General features: G+C 54.8%; 1 protein-coding gene and 1 long non-coding RNA gene across 3 annotated transcripts in view; one reads left to right on the forward strand and one right to left on the reverse strand.

The window, feature by feature from the left end:
* Window positions 1-15,821, forward strand: part of LOC105497217 (PTPRF interacting protein alpha 3) — a 30,882-nt gene that overhangs the window by 2,728 nt on the left and 12,333 nt on the right. For both annotated transcript variants that reach the window (XM_071087417.1, XM_071087418.1), the window contains exons 2-17: window positions 4,464-4,718; window positions 4,955-5,056; window positions 5,439-5,603; window positions 5,973-6,047; window positions 6,582-6,656; window positions 6,966-7,187; window positions 9,342-9,488; window positions 9,578-9,712; window positions 10,138-10,221; window positions 10,375-10,506; window positions 10,980-11,042; window positions 11,177-11,256; window positions 12,076-12,220; window positions 13,028-13,215; window positions 14,521-14,743; window positions 15,625-15,788. In XM_071087417.1, the coding sequence (XP_070943518.1) occupies window positions 4,479-4,718; window positions 4,955-5,056; window positions 5,439-5,603; window positions 5,973-6,047; window positions 6,582-6,656; window positions 6,966-7,187; window positions 9,342-9,488; window positions 9,578-9,712; window positions 10,138-10,221; window positions 10,375-10,506; window positions 10,980-11,042; window positions 11,177-11,256; window positions 12,076-12,220; window positions 13,028-13,215; window positions 14,521-14,743; window positions 15,625-15,788 (2,240 nt within the window). In that variant the 5' untranslated portion in view covers window positions 4,464-4,478. The remainder of the gene's footprint in view (window positions 1-4,463; window positions 4,719-4,954; window positions 5,057-5,438; window positions 5,604-5,972; window positions 6,048-6,581; window positions 6,657-6,965; window positions 7,188-9,341; window positions 9,489-9,577; window positions 9,713-10,137; window positions 10,222-10,374; window positions 10,507-10,979; window positions 11,043-11,176; window positions 11,257-12,075; window positions 12,221-13,027; window positions 13,216-14,520; window positions 14,744-15,624; window positions 15,789-15,821) is intronic.
* LOC139360413 (uncharacterized) lies at window positions 12,215-13,134 on the reverse strand. Its single transcript, XR_011617771.1, has 3 exons — window positions 12,997-13,134; window positions 12,807-12,876; window positions 12,215-12,718 (listed from the first exon to the last, which is right to left on the reverse strand). It is a non-coding gene; the product is annotated as an uncharacterized lncRNA (long non-coding RNA).

Consider the following 15,821-nt stretch of genomic DNA (forward strand, 5'->3'; position numbering starts at 1 on the left):
CGGGGTTTCTCCATGTTGGTCAGACTGGTCTCAAACTCCCAACCTCAGGTGATCGCCCGCCTCGGCCTCCCGAAGTGCTGGGATTATAGGCGTGAGCCACTGTGCCCAGCCTTTGTTTTTTCAAATGTTTAGATAAGACCCCGAGCCAGATTCTGATCCCACCGTATCCTCAGACCTGCTCCAAAGTTTTAGCAATCAGTCCTTCCTTCTTTGCTAAATGTTCATTTCAAGTGTGTTCCCAGTTTCAGCCACATTGTTCTAGATTCCATTCTCTTCCCAGGGACAATCTAACTTCTAAAATGTGTGTGTTCCAAGTATGTGCTCTAGGCTTCCTAATTCGTGCTATTGATTCTAGAATGCCCTCCCCTGTTTCCCTGTTTTAGGTTCTAAGTTCTATCTAATTGCACATTCTTTTTTGTTGTTGTTTAGCTTTTTTTTTTTTTTTTTTTTTTTGAGACGGAGTCTCGCTCTGTGGCTCAGGCTGGAGTGCAGTGGCTCCATCTCAGCTCACTGCAAGCTCTGCCTCCCAGGTTCACGCCATTCTCCTGCCTCAGCCTCCCGAGTAGCTGGGGCTACAGGCGCCCGCCACCTTGCCCGGCTAATTTTTCATATTTTTAGTAGAGATGGAGTTTCACCGTGTTAGCCAGGATGGTCTCGATCTCCTTATCTCGTGATCCACTGGCCTCAGCCTCCCAAAGTGCTAGGATTACACGCGTAAGCCACTGTGCCCGGCCTGTTGTTTAGTTTTTATTTTATTTTTGAGATGGTGTCTTGCTCTGTGACCCAGGCTGGAGTGCAGTGGTGTGATCTCAGCTCACTGCAACCTCTGCCTCATGGTTCAAGCAATTCTCCTGCCTCAGCCTCCCAAGTAGCTGGGACTACAGGCACATGCCACCACGCCTGGCTAGTTATTTTTGTATTTTTAGTAGAGATAGGGTTTCACTATGTTGGCCAGGCTGGTCTCAAACTCCTGACCTCAAGTGATCCCTCTCCTGCCTCCCAAAGTGCTAGGATTACAGGCGTGAACCACCGTGCCTGGCCTGTTATTGTTGTTTAGACATTGGGTCTCATGTTACTGAGGCTCATCTCGAGTGAAGCGATCCTCCCACCTTGGCCTTCCAAAGTGCTGGAATTACAAGCATGAGCCACTGTGCCTGACCCTAAATTCACTTTTTTTTCTTTTGAGACTGAGTCTCACTTTGTCGCCCAGGCTGGAGTGCAGTGGCGCAATCTCGGCTCACTGCAACCTCCGCCTCCCAGGTTCAAGCAAGTTCTCCTGCCTCAGCCCCCTGAGTAGCTGGGATTACAGGTGTGTACCACCATGTGGTGGTGCACGCCTGGCTAATATTTGTGTTTTTGGTAGAGACGGGGTTTCACCATGTTGGCGAGGCTGGTCTCGAAATCCTGACCTCAAATGATCCACCTGGCTCAGCCTCCCAAAATGCTGGGATTACAGGAGTGAACCACCGCACCCGGCCTCATATTCTTAAATGTAAAAGATTCCCAATGAAATGTTCTACATAATGTTTTCCTTCCCCTGGTTCTAGGTTCTAGGCCCATTCATTTTCTGTCATTTTTTCCCCAGTGCAGCCTTAGTTTAGAACTTGTCCCCTGGTGGATCGTGGGTTTTATCCTCCATCTGCCACTTTGGAATTCTAAGCTTGTTCTAGGCTCTCTCTTATTCTGGAGCCTTCAGCCTGGAAATGTCCTTATTTCCAGAACAACCCCCCTCCTTTGCCAGCTCAGTCTTTATTCCAGGAAATGCTCAATTCTCAACATGCATCCTTTTGATCCCTCCCCCTCCCCACCCCATAGACACTTCTAAGCTCCAAGCAAACTCTTAGACACATGACAAAACCAAGGATGTGACTCCTGCTGCTATATTATTTTTTAAAAATGTAATTAAATTTTAAAAATCCATTTATTTATTTATTTCAAGACCGGGTTATGAGACTGGTTAATTTTTGTATTTTTTTTTTTTTTTTTTTTTTTGTACAAATGGGGTTTCACCATGTTTCCCAGGCTGGTCTCAAACCCCTGGGCTCAAGTGATCCTCCCACCTCGGCCTCCCAAAGTGCTGGGATTACAGCTGTGAACCACTGCGCCCGGGCCCCTGCTGTATTCTGTGTTATACCTTCATCCCTAGCAGGTTCTGAGTTCTAGATTTTATCTGCTGACTATGTTTGCTATGTATTGCATAAGGTATATTCATGGATGCCATTATGTATGTGGGGTTCCGGGGTGACCTGGACACTAAGTTATTGGGTTGCTCTTGGCTGGTTCTAGATTGTAGGTTTCAGAACATAGTTCCAGATTACTCTGCTTAGTCCTATGAGCAGTTCTTACTCCAAGCCAATGAAAGCGTGGAAGCATACTTCTATTCCCCACCCTGTACTGTGTGTAGTAACTTTCTAGGTTCTATGTCCAGCCTTGCTGTGTTTTTTATTTCCTTCTCGGTGAATTTAAGGCTCTGGAACAGCCTCCCTAAAACATCTGTGTTGCATCGTCTGAGTGGGTTGCTGGTTTTAGATACCATATTGGGGCTGCGTGAGGTGGCTCATGCCTTTAATCCCAGCACTTTGGGAGGCCGAGGCAGGCAGGATCACGAGGTCAGGAGATTTAGCCTATCCTGGCTAACACGGTGAAACCCCGTCTCTACTAAAAATAATAATAATAATAATTAGCCGAGCGTGGCAGCACGAGCCTGTAGTCCCAGTTACTCGGGAAGCTGAGGCAGGAGAATCGCTTGAACCCGGGAGGCGGAGGTTGCAGTGAGCCGAGATCGCGCCAGTGCACTCCAGCCTGGGCGATAGAGTGAGACTCCGTCTCAAAAAAAAAAAAAAAAGAACATGTTGGTTTTTGGCCTACGGCTGGCTTGCCCTCTTAGAATCGTTTTCCTGAATCTTTCCTCTGAGTGTGGGATTCGCCTGCCTAGATTCTCAGATGCACCACTTCAAACATCCAAGGAGACAGGAACCCAGCTGCCTCCTCTCCCAGGGCCCACGGCCCTCAGGCCCTCCTCTCCTCACAGGAGTCCAAGGCCCCAGTCCCAGGCTTTGGACATAGTCCGCATACTGGGCGGGGCTGGGAATTATCCACGGTCAGAACCGGTTATGCGCTGCCCGCAGGGGGAGAAGGAAAAGAAGGAACTGAGTGAAAGTCCCTCCTGCTTTCGGCCGGGCCAGCTGGACCCGTCGGACCTGATGTGTGTGGTGGGAGCGGTTCAGTGGGCCTGGCTTCATCTCCGCCCTATCCCAAGTTCCAGGCACCCAAGTCCCGCCTTCCTGCCCCAGAAACCCCGCCCCTTCCTTGTCCCCCGCCCTTGGGTATAGCCCCAAGAGGGCTGGGGCTGGAGTTGGGGGAAGCATCCCGGAACTCCTGGGTCCTGGCGGAGGAGCTGTGCACCCAGGGGCCTGGGGGAGGAGGGGCCTGAAGGAAATTGAAGTAGGCGGAGTTGGGCTGGCTAGTAGGTGAGACCAACTCTGTGACATTATACAGGTAACCACATCCTAGTGACCTAATCCTGGGTCCCTGGCCCTTTGGCATTCTGAAGGCATGGTTCTGGTCTGGGCCTCAGTTTTCCTACCCGTGCAGTGGGTTGAGGGGGATACTTAGTAGAGCCAGACTAGATAGAAACTGATGTTCTCCACATTCACTCACACGACGCCAGGGTCACCCAGCTTTGGTACCTTTGAGTGGGCTAGGCTTAGGTTTACTGCCAATGTCTGATGGAGTCTGACCTCAGTTTTCCCAAATCCTCACCCAGGTAGCCAGGACTGTTTTCCTAAGAGCAATGGCACAGGCATGATGGCATACTTTGGGATGCCGAGGCAGGAGGATCCCTTGAGTCCTGGGCAACATAGTGAGACCTTGTCTCTACCAAAAAAAAAAAAAAAAAAAAAAAAAAGGTCAGGCACGGTGGCTTACGCCTGTTATCCCAGCACTTTGGGAGGCCAAGGCGGGCAGATCACGAGGTCAGGAGTTCAAGACCAGCCTGGCCAACCTGGTGAAACCCTGTCTCTACTAAAAATACAAAAATTAGCTGGGCGTGGTGGCGCGTTCCTGTAATCCCAGCTACTCGGCTACTCGGGAGGCTGAGGGAGAATTGCTTGAACCGGGACCCGGGAGGTGGAGGTTGCAGTGAGCCGAGATCGCATCACCGCACTCCAGTTCAACAACAACAACAACAAAAAAAAAAAAGGAAAAGAAAAAAGAAGAAGAATAGGCCTCAGTTTCCTCTGGCAGCACCTCCCGGCCAATCTTTGGTTTCTCTGGTGGGGTGACAGGGTGACAGTGCCTGTTTCCCTGTGTCATGATCAGAGTGCCTGGGCCTCAGTTTCTTCTGTGCAGTGCTTGGTTTGCCCCAACTGTTTCTCCTACATGGTATCCGAGTGGCCTTGCCTCAGTTTCTCTGTTGTGCCTTGACAAGGCCGGTCTATTCCTTGCCCCTCCCCGCCCCGCAGGCCCGCACCGCCGCCATGATGTGCGAGGTGATGCCCACCATCAGCGAGGATGGCCGGCGGGGCTCGGCGCTGGGCCCGGACGAGGCGGGCGGGGAGCTGGAGCGCCTCATGGTCACGATGCTCACGGAGCGCGAGCGCCTGCTGGAGACGCTGCGCGAGGCACAGGACGGGCTGGCTACAGCGCAGCTGCGGTTGCGCGAGCTTGGCCACGAGAAGGACTCGCTGCAGCGTCAGCTCAGCATCGCGCTGCCCCAGGTCTGGGCGGGGCAGGGGCGGGGCCTCGGGGAAGAAGGCTGTCCGGAAGGGGCCGGGCTTGGCGCCTGGAAGGGAGGAGTCTGGGCGAGGCTTGCTATTAATGGGCGGGGCCTGAGTGGCAAGGGAGAGCGGGACTTAGCAGGGAGGGCGGGACCTTCAAACTTCCAGTCCCAGGGAATGAAGGAGCTAGGGAAAGGATTGAGCTGAATGTCCAGATCCTGCCAATGTCTGGACAGGAGTTTGCAGCTCTGACAAAGGAGCTGAACTTATGTCGGGAGCAGCTGCTGGAGAGGGAGGAAGAGATTGCAGAGCTGAAGGCGGAACGGAACAACACGCGGGTGAGCAGTGTTGAGGGCGGGGCCTAAGTGGGGCGGGGCCTCGTTGTGTTGAAGTGGGGGGCGGGGCCTCGCAGTGTTGCAGCCTGACCTATTTTTTTCCATCTCGCCTTTCTGCCTTCTCCTCTTCCCTGCTCCCACTTCCTGGCTGGTCTCCCACTCTGGTCCCACTCCTTCCTCCCTGTCTCTATAATTTTTCTCCTCTCTTCTGTACCACCCCTTCCTTGACCCCGACCTTCTCTCTTTTCCTGACCTGTCTCTCTCCGTGCTCCTTTATTTGGCTCCATCTTTTCCTCCATGTGTCCGCCCTACCTGTCACCCTTTTTCTCAACTTTGCCCCTTTTCCCTTGCCTCTTTTCCTTGACCCCATGCCGTGTGCCTGTAGCTGCTCCTGGAACACCTGGAGTGCCTGGTGTCCAGGCACGAGAGGTCACTGCGCATGACCGTGGTGAAGCGCCAGGCCCAGTCCCCGGGTGGGGTCTCCTCGGAGGTAGAAGTACTCAAGGCTCTAAAGTCTCTCTTCGAGCACCACAAGGCCCTGGATGAGAAGGTATGAGAATTAGAAGAGCAGGGGTGGAGAATGGAAACCCATAGTTGACTGGGGCTGTTCTGAGTGGGAGAGATTCTGGCCGTGATTGGTTGGGGATGTTCTGAGTTGGAAGAATGTTGACTGTGATTGATTGGGACAGGCTACATAGACTGGGACCTGACTGGCTGATAGCAGAAAAATAAACCAGGATGGGGGCTACCAGTGGATGGGGCAGACTGGATAGCTGGTTGCGGCTGCATACCCGTTATGGAGACAGGAGCCCCAAGGCTGCCCTATCGGATCCGTCCCAGGGGTGTTCTGGGCCAGGGGCAATTGTCCTCAACTCCAGCTGACTATCTCCAGCTGACTATTGCCCTGCCCCATCCCCAGGTCCGGGAGCGGCTGCGGATGGCGCTGGAGCGCGTGGCAGTGCTCGAGGAGGAACTGGAACTGAGCAATCAGGAGGTGTGGGTGTGGCCAAGAAGGGGAGGTTGAATCCAAGCGGAGGGGCTAAGGGGCTGCACATGGGGCGGAGCCGGTTGGGTGGGTTCCAGAAAGAATCTATTGGGGCAGGACTACGGCGGACAACCAATGGGGATGGACTATGGAGAGAAACCAGTGGGGTTCCTAAGTGGGCACACAGCAGTGCTACGGAGGGAACCTCCCAGTGAGAGTGAGATTAAGGGTAGAACCAGGGACTGGGGCTCAGGCTGGGACTAAGGAGGAAGTGATTGGATGGGGAAAGGCGGGGCTAAAGCGGAAACTTTGCCCAGGAGGCTAAGGGGAAGAGTAAGGGTAGACGCCCTCCGTGGTGGCAGCTAAGGAGGGATATAAAGAGGGACGGGGCCTAAGGGTAAACCGTGGGGTAGGCATGGCCGCAGCACGACCGGAGGCATCTCAGATGGGGCCGCCTATCCGCTTAGAGGGCCAGTGCCAGTGAGAAGTAGAGCTGGGGGTTCAGGGAGCCCCTGTGCTCTGATTCCCCTTTCACACTTCCAGACTCTGAACCTTCGAGAGCAGCTGTCTAGGCGGCGGTCAGGGCTGGAAGAGCCGGGCAAGGATGGGGATGGGCAGGTGAGACATGGAAGTCCCTCCCTGTGACCTCCATTCAACTCTCTGACTTTGTTATGGTGTCTGTCATGTTTGGCATAATCCTCATGGACCCTAAGATGGATGCACCTCTAAGACTGTCACAGAGCTTTGACCTCTGATTCAGGTCACCTAGCTAACTTCTGTGACCTCCTTCACTGACCCCTGTGGACTCTGACCAGCATGGTCCATATTGATCTTTGATCTCCTTTCAGCTGATTGACTTTCCCCTTGGATTTCCTCTGTGTCTTCGGAGACACTCTGAGATCTTGTCCCTTGCTTCCCTCACTCCAGACTCTTGCCAATGGCCTGGGTCCTAGCGGGGATTCCAACCGGCGCACAGCAGAGCTGGAGGAGGCCCTGGAGCGGCAACGCGCCGAGGTGTGCCAGTTGCGGGAGCGCCTGGCGGTGCTGTGCCGTCAGATGAGCCAGCTGGAGGAGGAGTTGGGCACTGCGCACCGCGAGCTGGGCAAGGCGGAGGAAGCCAACTCCAAGCTGCAGCGCGACCTCAAGGAGGTGAGGCCCCAGGGAGGTGGGCTGCCCTCCGCCCCTCACCTTTCCGTAGCGCTCTCCCTCGCGCATTGCTCATGAATGGCAGAACCTCGATTCAGTCCACAGGCTGGGTGACTCCTCCTCTCTGAGATTCAGTTTCCTTACCTGTGAAAGGAGATGTATGATTCTCATCAGAGGGTGAGCCTGTGGCGCAGAGTACACACTCCATAACTGTTCGTAATTACTTTGTTACCTAACTTTGGGTCCTTCTCTGGTGCCTCTAAATGGATTTTTTTTTTTTTCCTTTTGTGAGACAGAGTCTGGCTGTGTCGTCCAGGCTGGAGTGCAGTGGCATGATCTCGGCTCACTGCCACCTCTGCTTCCCGGGTTCAAGTGGTTCTCCTGCCTCAGGCTCCCAAGTAGCTAGAACTACAGGTGCCCGCCACCACGCCTGGCTAATTTATTTTTTATTTTTTATTTTTAGTAGAGATGGGGTTTCACTATGTTGGCCAGGCTGGTCTTGAACTCCTGACCTCAGGTGATCCACCGGCCTCGGCCTCCCAAAGTGTTGGGATTACAGGTGTGAGCCACCACACCCAGCCTTTTTTTTTTTTTTTTTTTTTTTTTTTGAGATGGAATCTCGCTCTGTCACCCAGGCTGGAGTGCAGTGGTGCAATCTCGGCTCACTGCAACCTCTGCCTCCTGGTTCAAGCGATTCTCTTGCCTCAGTCTCCCGAGTAGCTGGGACTACAGACGTGCGCTGCCATACCTGGCTTTTTTTTTTTTTTTAATCTTTAGTAGAAATGGGGTTTCACCATATTGGCCAGGCTAGTCTCGAACCCCTGACCTCAAGTGATCCGCTCACCTTGGCTTCCCAAAGTGCTGGGATTATGAGCGTGAGCCACTGCGCCGAGCCTCTAAATGGCATCTTTTGTGGGTATTTCACCCCTTCCTGGCTTAGGCCACTTTATCCTAATCCCGGTGACCCCAGGGTGCTGCTGGGAAATGTGGACCTGGATTCTTGAAGGCAGTGGATGAGAAAGAAGAGTGAGCACTAGGATTAGCCTGGGCAACATAGTGACACCCCGTCTCTACTTTAAAAAATAAATAGCCGGGAGTGGTGGCGGGTGCCTTTAGTCCCAGCTACCAGAAAGGCTGAGGCATAAGAATCACTTGAGCTTGGGAGGTGGAGGTTGCAGTAAGCCGAGATCCGTACCACTGTACTCCAGCCAGGGTGCTAGAGTGAAACTCCGCCAAAAAAAGAAAAAGAAAAAAATAGAAAAAGAAAAAGAGACCGGGCGCGGTTGCTCATGCCTGTAATCTCAGCACTTTGGGAGGCTGAGGCAGGCAGATTACCTGAGGTCAGGAGTTCAAGACTAGCCTGGCCAACATGGTGAAATTCCCATCTCTCCTGAAAATACAAAAATTAGCCAGGCGTGGTAGCGGGTGCCTGTAATCCCAGCTACTCGAGAGGCGGAGGCAGGAGAATCGCTTGAACCCAGGAGGTGGAGGTTGCAGTGAGCCGAGATCACACCACTGCACTCCAGCCTGGGTGACAGAGCAAGACTCTCTCTCAAAAAAAAAAAAAAAAAAAAAAAAAGGAAAGAGAGAGAGAGTCTTCATCTGGGATTTTTTTTTAAAGCCTGAATAGCCACGGGGGCTACTGGGAAATGTAGCCCCACCACGTGGGCTACCAGAGGGTCCATCTCCCATGAGACCTTGGAGCACCTCTTTTGGGGTTCTAAGCCTCTGGTACCGTGGTAGTTCTTGGGAGGTGTTGTCTTCTAGGTAGAAGGGATCCTTATTTCCCATGAGACCACAGGACACTTGCTCTTTGATTCTAAGTCTGCTCTATGCCAGAAATTAGTGAAAAATCCAAGCCCTGGGTTTTGAGGAAAGGGCTGGAGTGGAGACTTCACATCCCACAGGCCTCAGATCCTCTGCACCTAGAGGATCTGAGCCTGCAGCGGCCTAGAAGCTCATGGGAGGTGTAGCACCACCATTTTAACTCGCAGGTGGCAGGGACTTAAGATGGGCTAGTCCTGGGAGCTCTTAGCAGGTGTGATACCACCATTCTGACTCCTGTGTCAGGGCACTTTGTTTACCAGGAAACAAGGGGATGCCCCATCGGCTCCCCCAGGGGCTCGCAGTCCACGGGGCCCTTTGCCACCTCCGCAGGCACTGGCGCAGCGGGAAGATATGGAGGAGCGGATTACGACGCTGGAGAAGCGCTACCTGAGCGCCCAGCGCGAGGCCACGTCTCTGCACGACGCCAACGACAAACTGGAGAACGAGTTAGCTAGCAAGGAGTCACTGTATCGGCAGGTGGGGGCGCAGCCCGGGAGGGGCGATGGGGCGGCGCCGGGGCCCAGGTGACGCAGCCGGTCCCCTCCGCTTGCCTCTCCCTCCCCCAGAGTGAAGAGAAGAGCCGTCAGCTGGCCGAGTGGTTGGACGACGCCAAGCAGAAGCTGCAGCAGACGCTGCAGAAGGCGGAGACTTTGCCCGAGATAGAGGCGCAGCTAGCGCAGCGCGTGGCGGCACTCAACAAGGTGCGGGGAGGACTTGGGTCGCGACCTTGTGTGGGGGAAGGAGTGGGGCCTAGAAGAGGCAGGGTCGCGAATCTGGAGGGGTAGGAGCGAGGTCAGAACCCTGGATTTGGGGGAAAGTGTGGGGCCTAGGGGCTGGGAAAGGGTCAGGACTTGGAATGAGGAGGGCCTGGAGGTTTGCACGCGGGACGGATGGGAGCGGGGTTCTCTAGCCTGGACTGAAAGGCCGGGTGGCCTGGAACCTGAGAGGGAAGGAATAGGTCCTGAAAAAGTGGACTAGGCGCAGGGGCGGGGCCTGACTCATAGCTGCAGGGGAGGAGCCTGGCGCTGTGGGGGCGGGACCTGGCGCTCCACCTTGGAGGAGGTGGGGCTCGGAGCCTGACTGATCCTGGAAGGGTAAGTCACACGCCCTGAGTTCCATCCTTTAGGCTGAGGAACGTCATGGGAATTTCGAGGAGCGGCTTCGGCAGCTGGAGGCCCAACTGGAAGAGAAGAATCAAGAGCTGCAACGGGTGAGAGGGCGGAAGACAGCGCAGAGGGTGGGGCTTCGAGGCAGGGGCGGAGCTTAATGAGGAGGCTGGGGACCCGGGGGCGGGGCTTAGAGCAAGGGCGGTGGTCTGGGCAGGGTGGGCTTGAGCACGCCCGCCCCGCTCTGCTTTGCACAGGCCCGGCAGCGGGAGAAGATGAACGATGACCACAATAAGCGGCTGTCCGAGACGGTGGACAAGCTGCTGAGCGAGTCCAACGAGCGCTTACAGCTTCACCTCAAGGAGCGCATGGGGGCGCTGGAGGAGAAGGTGCGCCCCCCATCCAGGACTGCGGGACGGGGAAATCTGGGACTACCTCTTGCTGGAATCCTGAGGCCCCAGGCCTTTCTCTCAGATCTGTTATCGGAGGCCTCCCTAAATCCCGGCATCCTGAGTTGGGCAGCCTTCTCTGCTGTATTGCCCAGACCCGCTTTTTCACCTATTCTAGACGTTCCAAGAGCCGAATTCTGGGGCACCCATGCCTCAAGTCCTTGACTTTTCCCAAAGCCTCCAACCCCATGGACCCCCAAACCCTGAACCCTCTGAGATTGCACAGGGTGTTGCATCCCGGGGCTTCTATCCCCAGAAACATCGTTGTCCCTGCTCCCCCGAAACTCACCATTTGTCCATCTCAGTCCTCCTGGGTCCCCTCAGGCCTGTCTGTGTGCATTGGGAGCTGCCTGCAGCCCCAGGGGCGTGCCCCTCTCAGGTCCCACTCCCTCACTTCACCTCTGTCTCCACAGAACTCCCTGAGCGAGGAGATAGCCAACATGAAGAAGCTTCAGGATGAGCTGCTGCTAAACAAGGTAGGGGGCCCTGAGGGGACAGGAGGAGGAAGTTGGGGCAGTGTTTGCCGAGGCTAGGGTCTGCAAGTCTGGCAGGGGCTGTGCCTCCTGGGCGGAGCAGATTCTAACCCGACACCTCCAACACCGGCCCCCAGGAGCAGCTCTTGGCCGAAATGGAGCGAATGCAGATGGAGATCGACCAGCTGCGGGGGAGGCCACCATCCTCCTACTCCAGGTGACAGCAGCCCTCCTGCCCTGCCTCCACCTAATCCCCACTTCCTATCCTCCCGAGATTTCTACTGATCCCTCTGGGTTTTTTTTTTTTTTTTTTTTTTTGAGACAGAGTCTTACTCTGTTGCCCAGGCTGGAATGCAGTGGCACGATTCCGGCTCACTGCAACCTCCACCTCCTGAGTTCAAGCGATTCTCGTCCCTCAACCACCCGAGTAGCTGGGACTACAGGCGAGCACCACCCCAGCCGGCTAATTTTTGTAGTTTTAGTGGAGACGGGGTTTTGCCATGTTGGCCAGGCTGGTCTGGAACCCCAGACCTGAAGTGATCCTCCCGCCTTGGCCTCCCAAAGTGCTGGAATTACAGATGTGAGCCACCGCGCTTAGCCCCCTCTGTTTTTTTATCCTGACTTTATTTATTTACTTTTTCTTTCTTTTGAGACAGAGTCTCGCTCTGTTGCCCGGGCTAGAGTGCACTGGCACGATCTCAGCTCACTGCAACCTCTGCCTCCCCGGTTCAAGTGATTTTCCTGCCTCAGCCTCTAGAGTGGCAGGGACTACAGGAACCCACCACCATGTCCAGCTAATTTTTTAATTTTTAGTAGAGACGGGGCTTCACCATGTTGGCCTGGTCTCGAACTCCTGACCTTAAGTGATCTGCCTACCTCGGCCTCCCAAAGTGCTGGGATTACAGGCCTGAGTCACCAGGCCTGGCCCCTTGACCCTGACTTCAGGGCCCTGGCCCTAGGTCTGTCTCTGTGACCCCTTGCCTCTGTGCCCTTTTCCTGACCCCTTGGTCCCTGACTGCTTTCCTCACGCCCACAGGTCTCTTCCTGGCAGTGCCCTGGAGCTCCGTTACTCTCAGGCACCCACATTACCTTCTGGTGCCCACCTGGATCCCTATGTGGCTGGCAGTGGTCGGGCAGGCAAGAGGGGCCGCTGGTCGGGGGTCAAGGAGGAGCCCTCCAAGGTCAGCAGCTGCCTCTGGAGCCTGGACTGAGCAGGGCTTGGGTGGGCAGCGGTAGGAAGTGGAGCTAAATCCGTGGGACTCCGGGAGGAAGCTGAGTTGAGAGGCAGGATCTCCTGGACTCACCCACTCACCCTTTCTTCTCTCCTTCCCTGCAACCCTCTTGCCTGGATGTCTCCTCCTGTGGATGTCCTGCCACCTGGTGAGAACCCGAGAGTAATGATGGGACTGGGAGGGGCGTATGGAATCCCAGAGTAGGTGGGGTTAGGTGAGGAACAGGAGCCAGCTGAGTCATGGGAATCAGGGGCAGGAGTGGAGTCATGGGTGTGGGCGTGGCTTGGAAAGGGTTTGGGGAGGGATCAAGGACAGGGGCCTGTCAAGAGAAGAAGTCGGAGGCTGGGCAGGGTGGTCCATGCCTGTAATCCCAACACTTGCTGGCGCCAAGGCAGGCAGATCACTTGAGGTCAGGAGTTCGAGAGCAGCCTTGCCAAAATGGCGTCTCTAGGAAAAATGCAAAAATTAGCCGGGCATGGTAGCGGGCACCTGTAATCCCAGCTACTGAGGAGACAGGCAGAAGAATCATTCGAACCTGGGAGGCAGAGGTTGCAGTAACCTGAGATTGCGCCACCGCACTCCAGCCTGGGCGACAGAGAGAGACACTGTCTCAAGAAAAAAGAAAAAGAAAAAGAAATAAAGGTGGGCTGGGAAAAGCATCAGTGAGGTCAGGAAAGGTCAGGATCATGAGCCAAGACCCAGCACCAACCTCGGCCCCCACCCACCTGATGTCGCTCTGTCCCCACACAGGGACAGGATTGGGAGCGGTCTGCCCCTGCGGGCTCCATACCACCCCCATTCCCTGGGGAGCTGGACGGCTCAGATGAGGAGGAGGCAGAGGGGATGTTTGGGGCTGAGCTGCTGTCCCCCAGTGGGCAGGCTGATGTGCAGACGCTGGCCATCATGCTTCAGGAGCAGCTGGAGGCCATCAACAAGGAGATCAAGTGAGCCCTGGCCCCGCCCTGGCCCACCCTGCCCTACCTGAGCTGACTCCACAGCCCTTTTGGCTCCGGAGGCCTGAAAGCCTGAGTCCATCTCCTCTTACACCATCCACAGGAATTCTTCCAGCCCAACACTCACTCCACTGTCCAGGCATCCCCTAAGATACACTCAGAAGTCTTCTATGTGCTACCTACACATATACCCCCAGCCAGTACTCACCATTCCCCGACACACCAGACTGTACCCCAAAATACCCCAGTTCCTCTCAATGCATCAAGAATCTTCCATTACGCCATCAATTTTGTGGTTTCACATAACAAGTGCCCAGAGTCTCCCACTACTCTAAGAATCTCAAGACAACACAAGGTTCCCAACCTCAAACACCAAGAATCTCCTCCTAATGCCCTAATCAAAAACTTCACCTCCAGGCCGGGCGCGGTGGCTCACGCCTGTAATCCCAGCACTTTGGGAGGCCGAGGCAGGCGGATCACGAAGTCAGGAGATCGAGACCCTCCTGGCTAACATGGTGAAACCCCATCTCTACTAAAATACAAAAAATTAACTGGGCATGTTGGCAGGCACCTGTAGTCCCAGCTACTGGGGAGGCTGAGGCAGGAGAATGGCGTGAACCCGGGAGGCGGAGCTTGCAGTGAGCCGAGATTGTGCCACTGCACTCCAGCCTGGGCGACAGAGCGAGACTCTGTCTCAAAAAACAAACAAATAAAAACTTCAACTCTATATACTAAGAATTTCTAATATAAAAAACGTCCCCAACTTATTAAGAAGCCCCCAATGATGTAACGTCTACCCCGATTCACCAGCAATGACCATATTCAGCAATTCTGCTATAACGCACTCCCCATGAGCCTTCAGCAAATATACCGTGACCACCACCTTCCATACTGAATGACTCCGTGCCCTTCCCAGATCCTAGAGTGACCTGAGTCCCTGATCTCACACTGCTCCTGTTATGACCTTGCTCTTACAGTCCACCTTGAACTTGTCCTTTTGTCCATAGTAATCCCTTCATGATTTTCCAAACCACTATCATCAGGGCCACCCTGATGCAGACCTTGATCACCTTGACAGCCCTAATCCTGCAATGACTTCCTGAGACTATCAGGACTCCTTGACTCTCCTTGAGCCCGGGAGTCCTTCAGAAACCCACCAAAGCCCTCTGATGTCATTGCACCTTCCCCAGAATTCCCCTTGTCCCACCAAGCCTTTCTGGCCCCTTGGGCTACCAGATTCCCTGTCCCACTGTCTGCTGCGGCCGCTTACCCAGTTTCCCCTATTTCCCTCCTCAGGCTGATCCAAGAGGAGAAGGAGACAACAGAACAGAGGGCAGAGGAGCTGGAGAGCCGGGTGTCCAGCTCTGGCTTGGACTCGTTGGGCCGCTACCGCAGCAGCTGCTCCCTGCCCCCCTCCCTCACCACCTCTACACTTGCCAGCCCCTCCCCTCCCAGCTCTGGCCACTCAACTCCCCGCCTGGCACCCCCTAGCCCTGCCCGTGAGGGCACCGACAAGGCTGTGAGTGTTCTGAAGTCTCCCCAGCCTAGTAGGGGGATGGGGAGAGGTCAGAAGCAGGGCTCCACAGTGAACAACAGTAACCCCTCATAGCAGTGGTTTTCCAAAGCAACCTTAGCTTTCCCTAAAGGTTCAAACTCAAAGAGCAAAGGGGAGGCGGAGTCACTGGGTTCTTGAACCCTAACTTTCACTTTAGTCAGATCTGGTCTACTTTTATTTCTCACGCATCAAGTTTCTGCATAGGATTTTAAAAAGTTTCTGGGCCGGGCGTGGTGGCTCACGCCTGTAATCCCAGCACTTTGGGAGGCCGAGGCAGGTGGATCGCAAGGTCAGGAGATCGAGACCATCCTGGCTAACACGGTGAAACACCGTCTCTACTAAAAATACAAAAAATCAGCTCAGCGTGGTGGCGGGCCTCTGTAGTCCCAGCTACTCGGGAGGCTGAGGCAGGAGAATGGCGTGAACCCAGGAGGCAGTGTTTGCAGTGAGCCGAGATCGCGCCACTGCACTCTAGCCTGGGCGACAGAGCGAGACTCTGTCTCAAAAAAAAAAAAAAAAAAAAAAAAAATTAGCCAGGCGTGGTGGCACATGCCTTTAATCTCAGCTACTTGGGAGGCTGAGGCAGGAGAATCTCTTGAACCTGGGAGGCAGAGGTTGCAGTGAGCCGAGATCGTGCCATTGCACTGCAGCCTGGGTGACAGAGTGAAACTCCATCTCAAAAAAAAAAAGTTTCTGCAACTCACCCTCACTTGAGCTAGACTACCTTTGGATACTGTTCTAAACCAGGGTCACCCCACACACCCCTCAGTAGACATCTCAGTTACTAAAGCGCCCCCGACATGACTCCTTGAACTCAGTCCAGCATCTGTGCCCTCTGTCCTCAGAATCATGTCCCTAAGGAGGAAGCTGGAGCTCCACGAGGGGAGGGGCCGGCCATCCCAGGAGACACCCCACCACCCACTCCCCGCTCTGCCCGTCTTGAAAGAATGACCCAGGCCTTGGCACTGCAGGCAGGGTCCCTGGAAGATGGGGGACCCTCACGGGGAAGGTCAGCAGGGACAAGGGATGGGGACAGGGAGAG

The sequence above is a fragment of the Macaca nemestrina genome, chromosome 20 (genome assembly GCF_043159975.1).
Source record: "Macaca nemestrina isolate mMacNem1 chromosome 20, mMacNem.hap1, whole genome shotgun sequence".
In the NCBI taxonomy this organism is placed as follows: domain Eukaryota; kingdom Metazoa; phylum Chordata; class Mammalia; order Primates; family Cercopithecidae; genus Macaca; species Macaca nemestrina.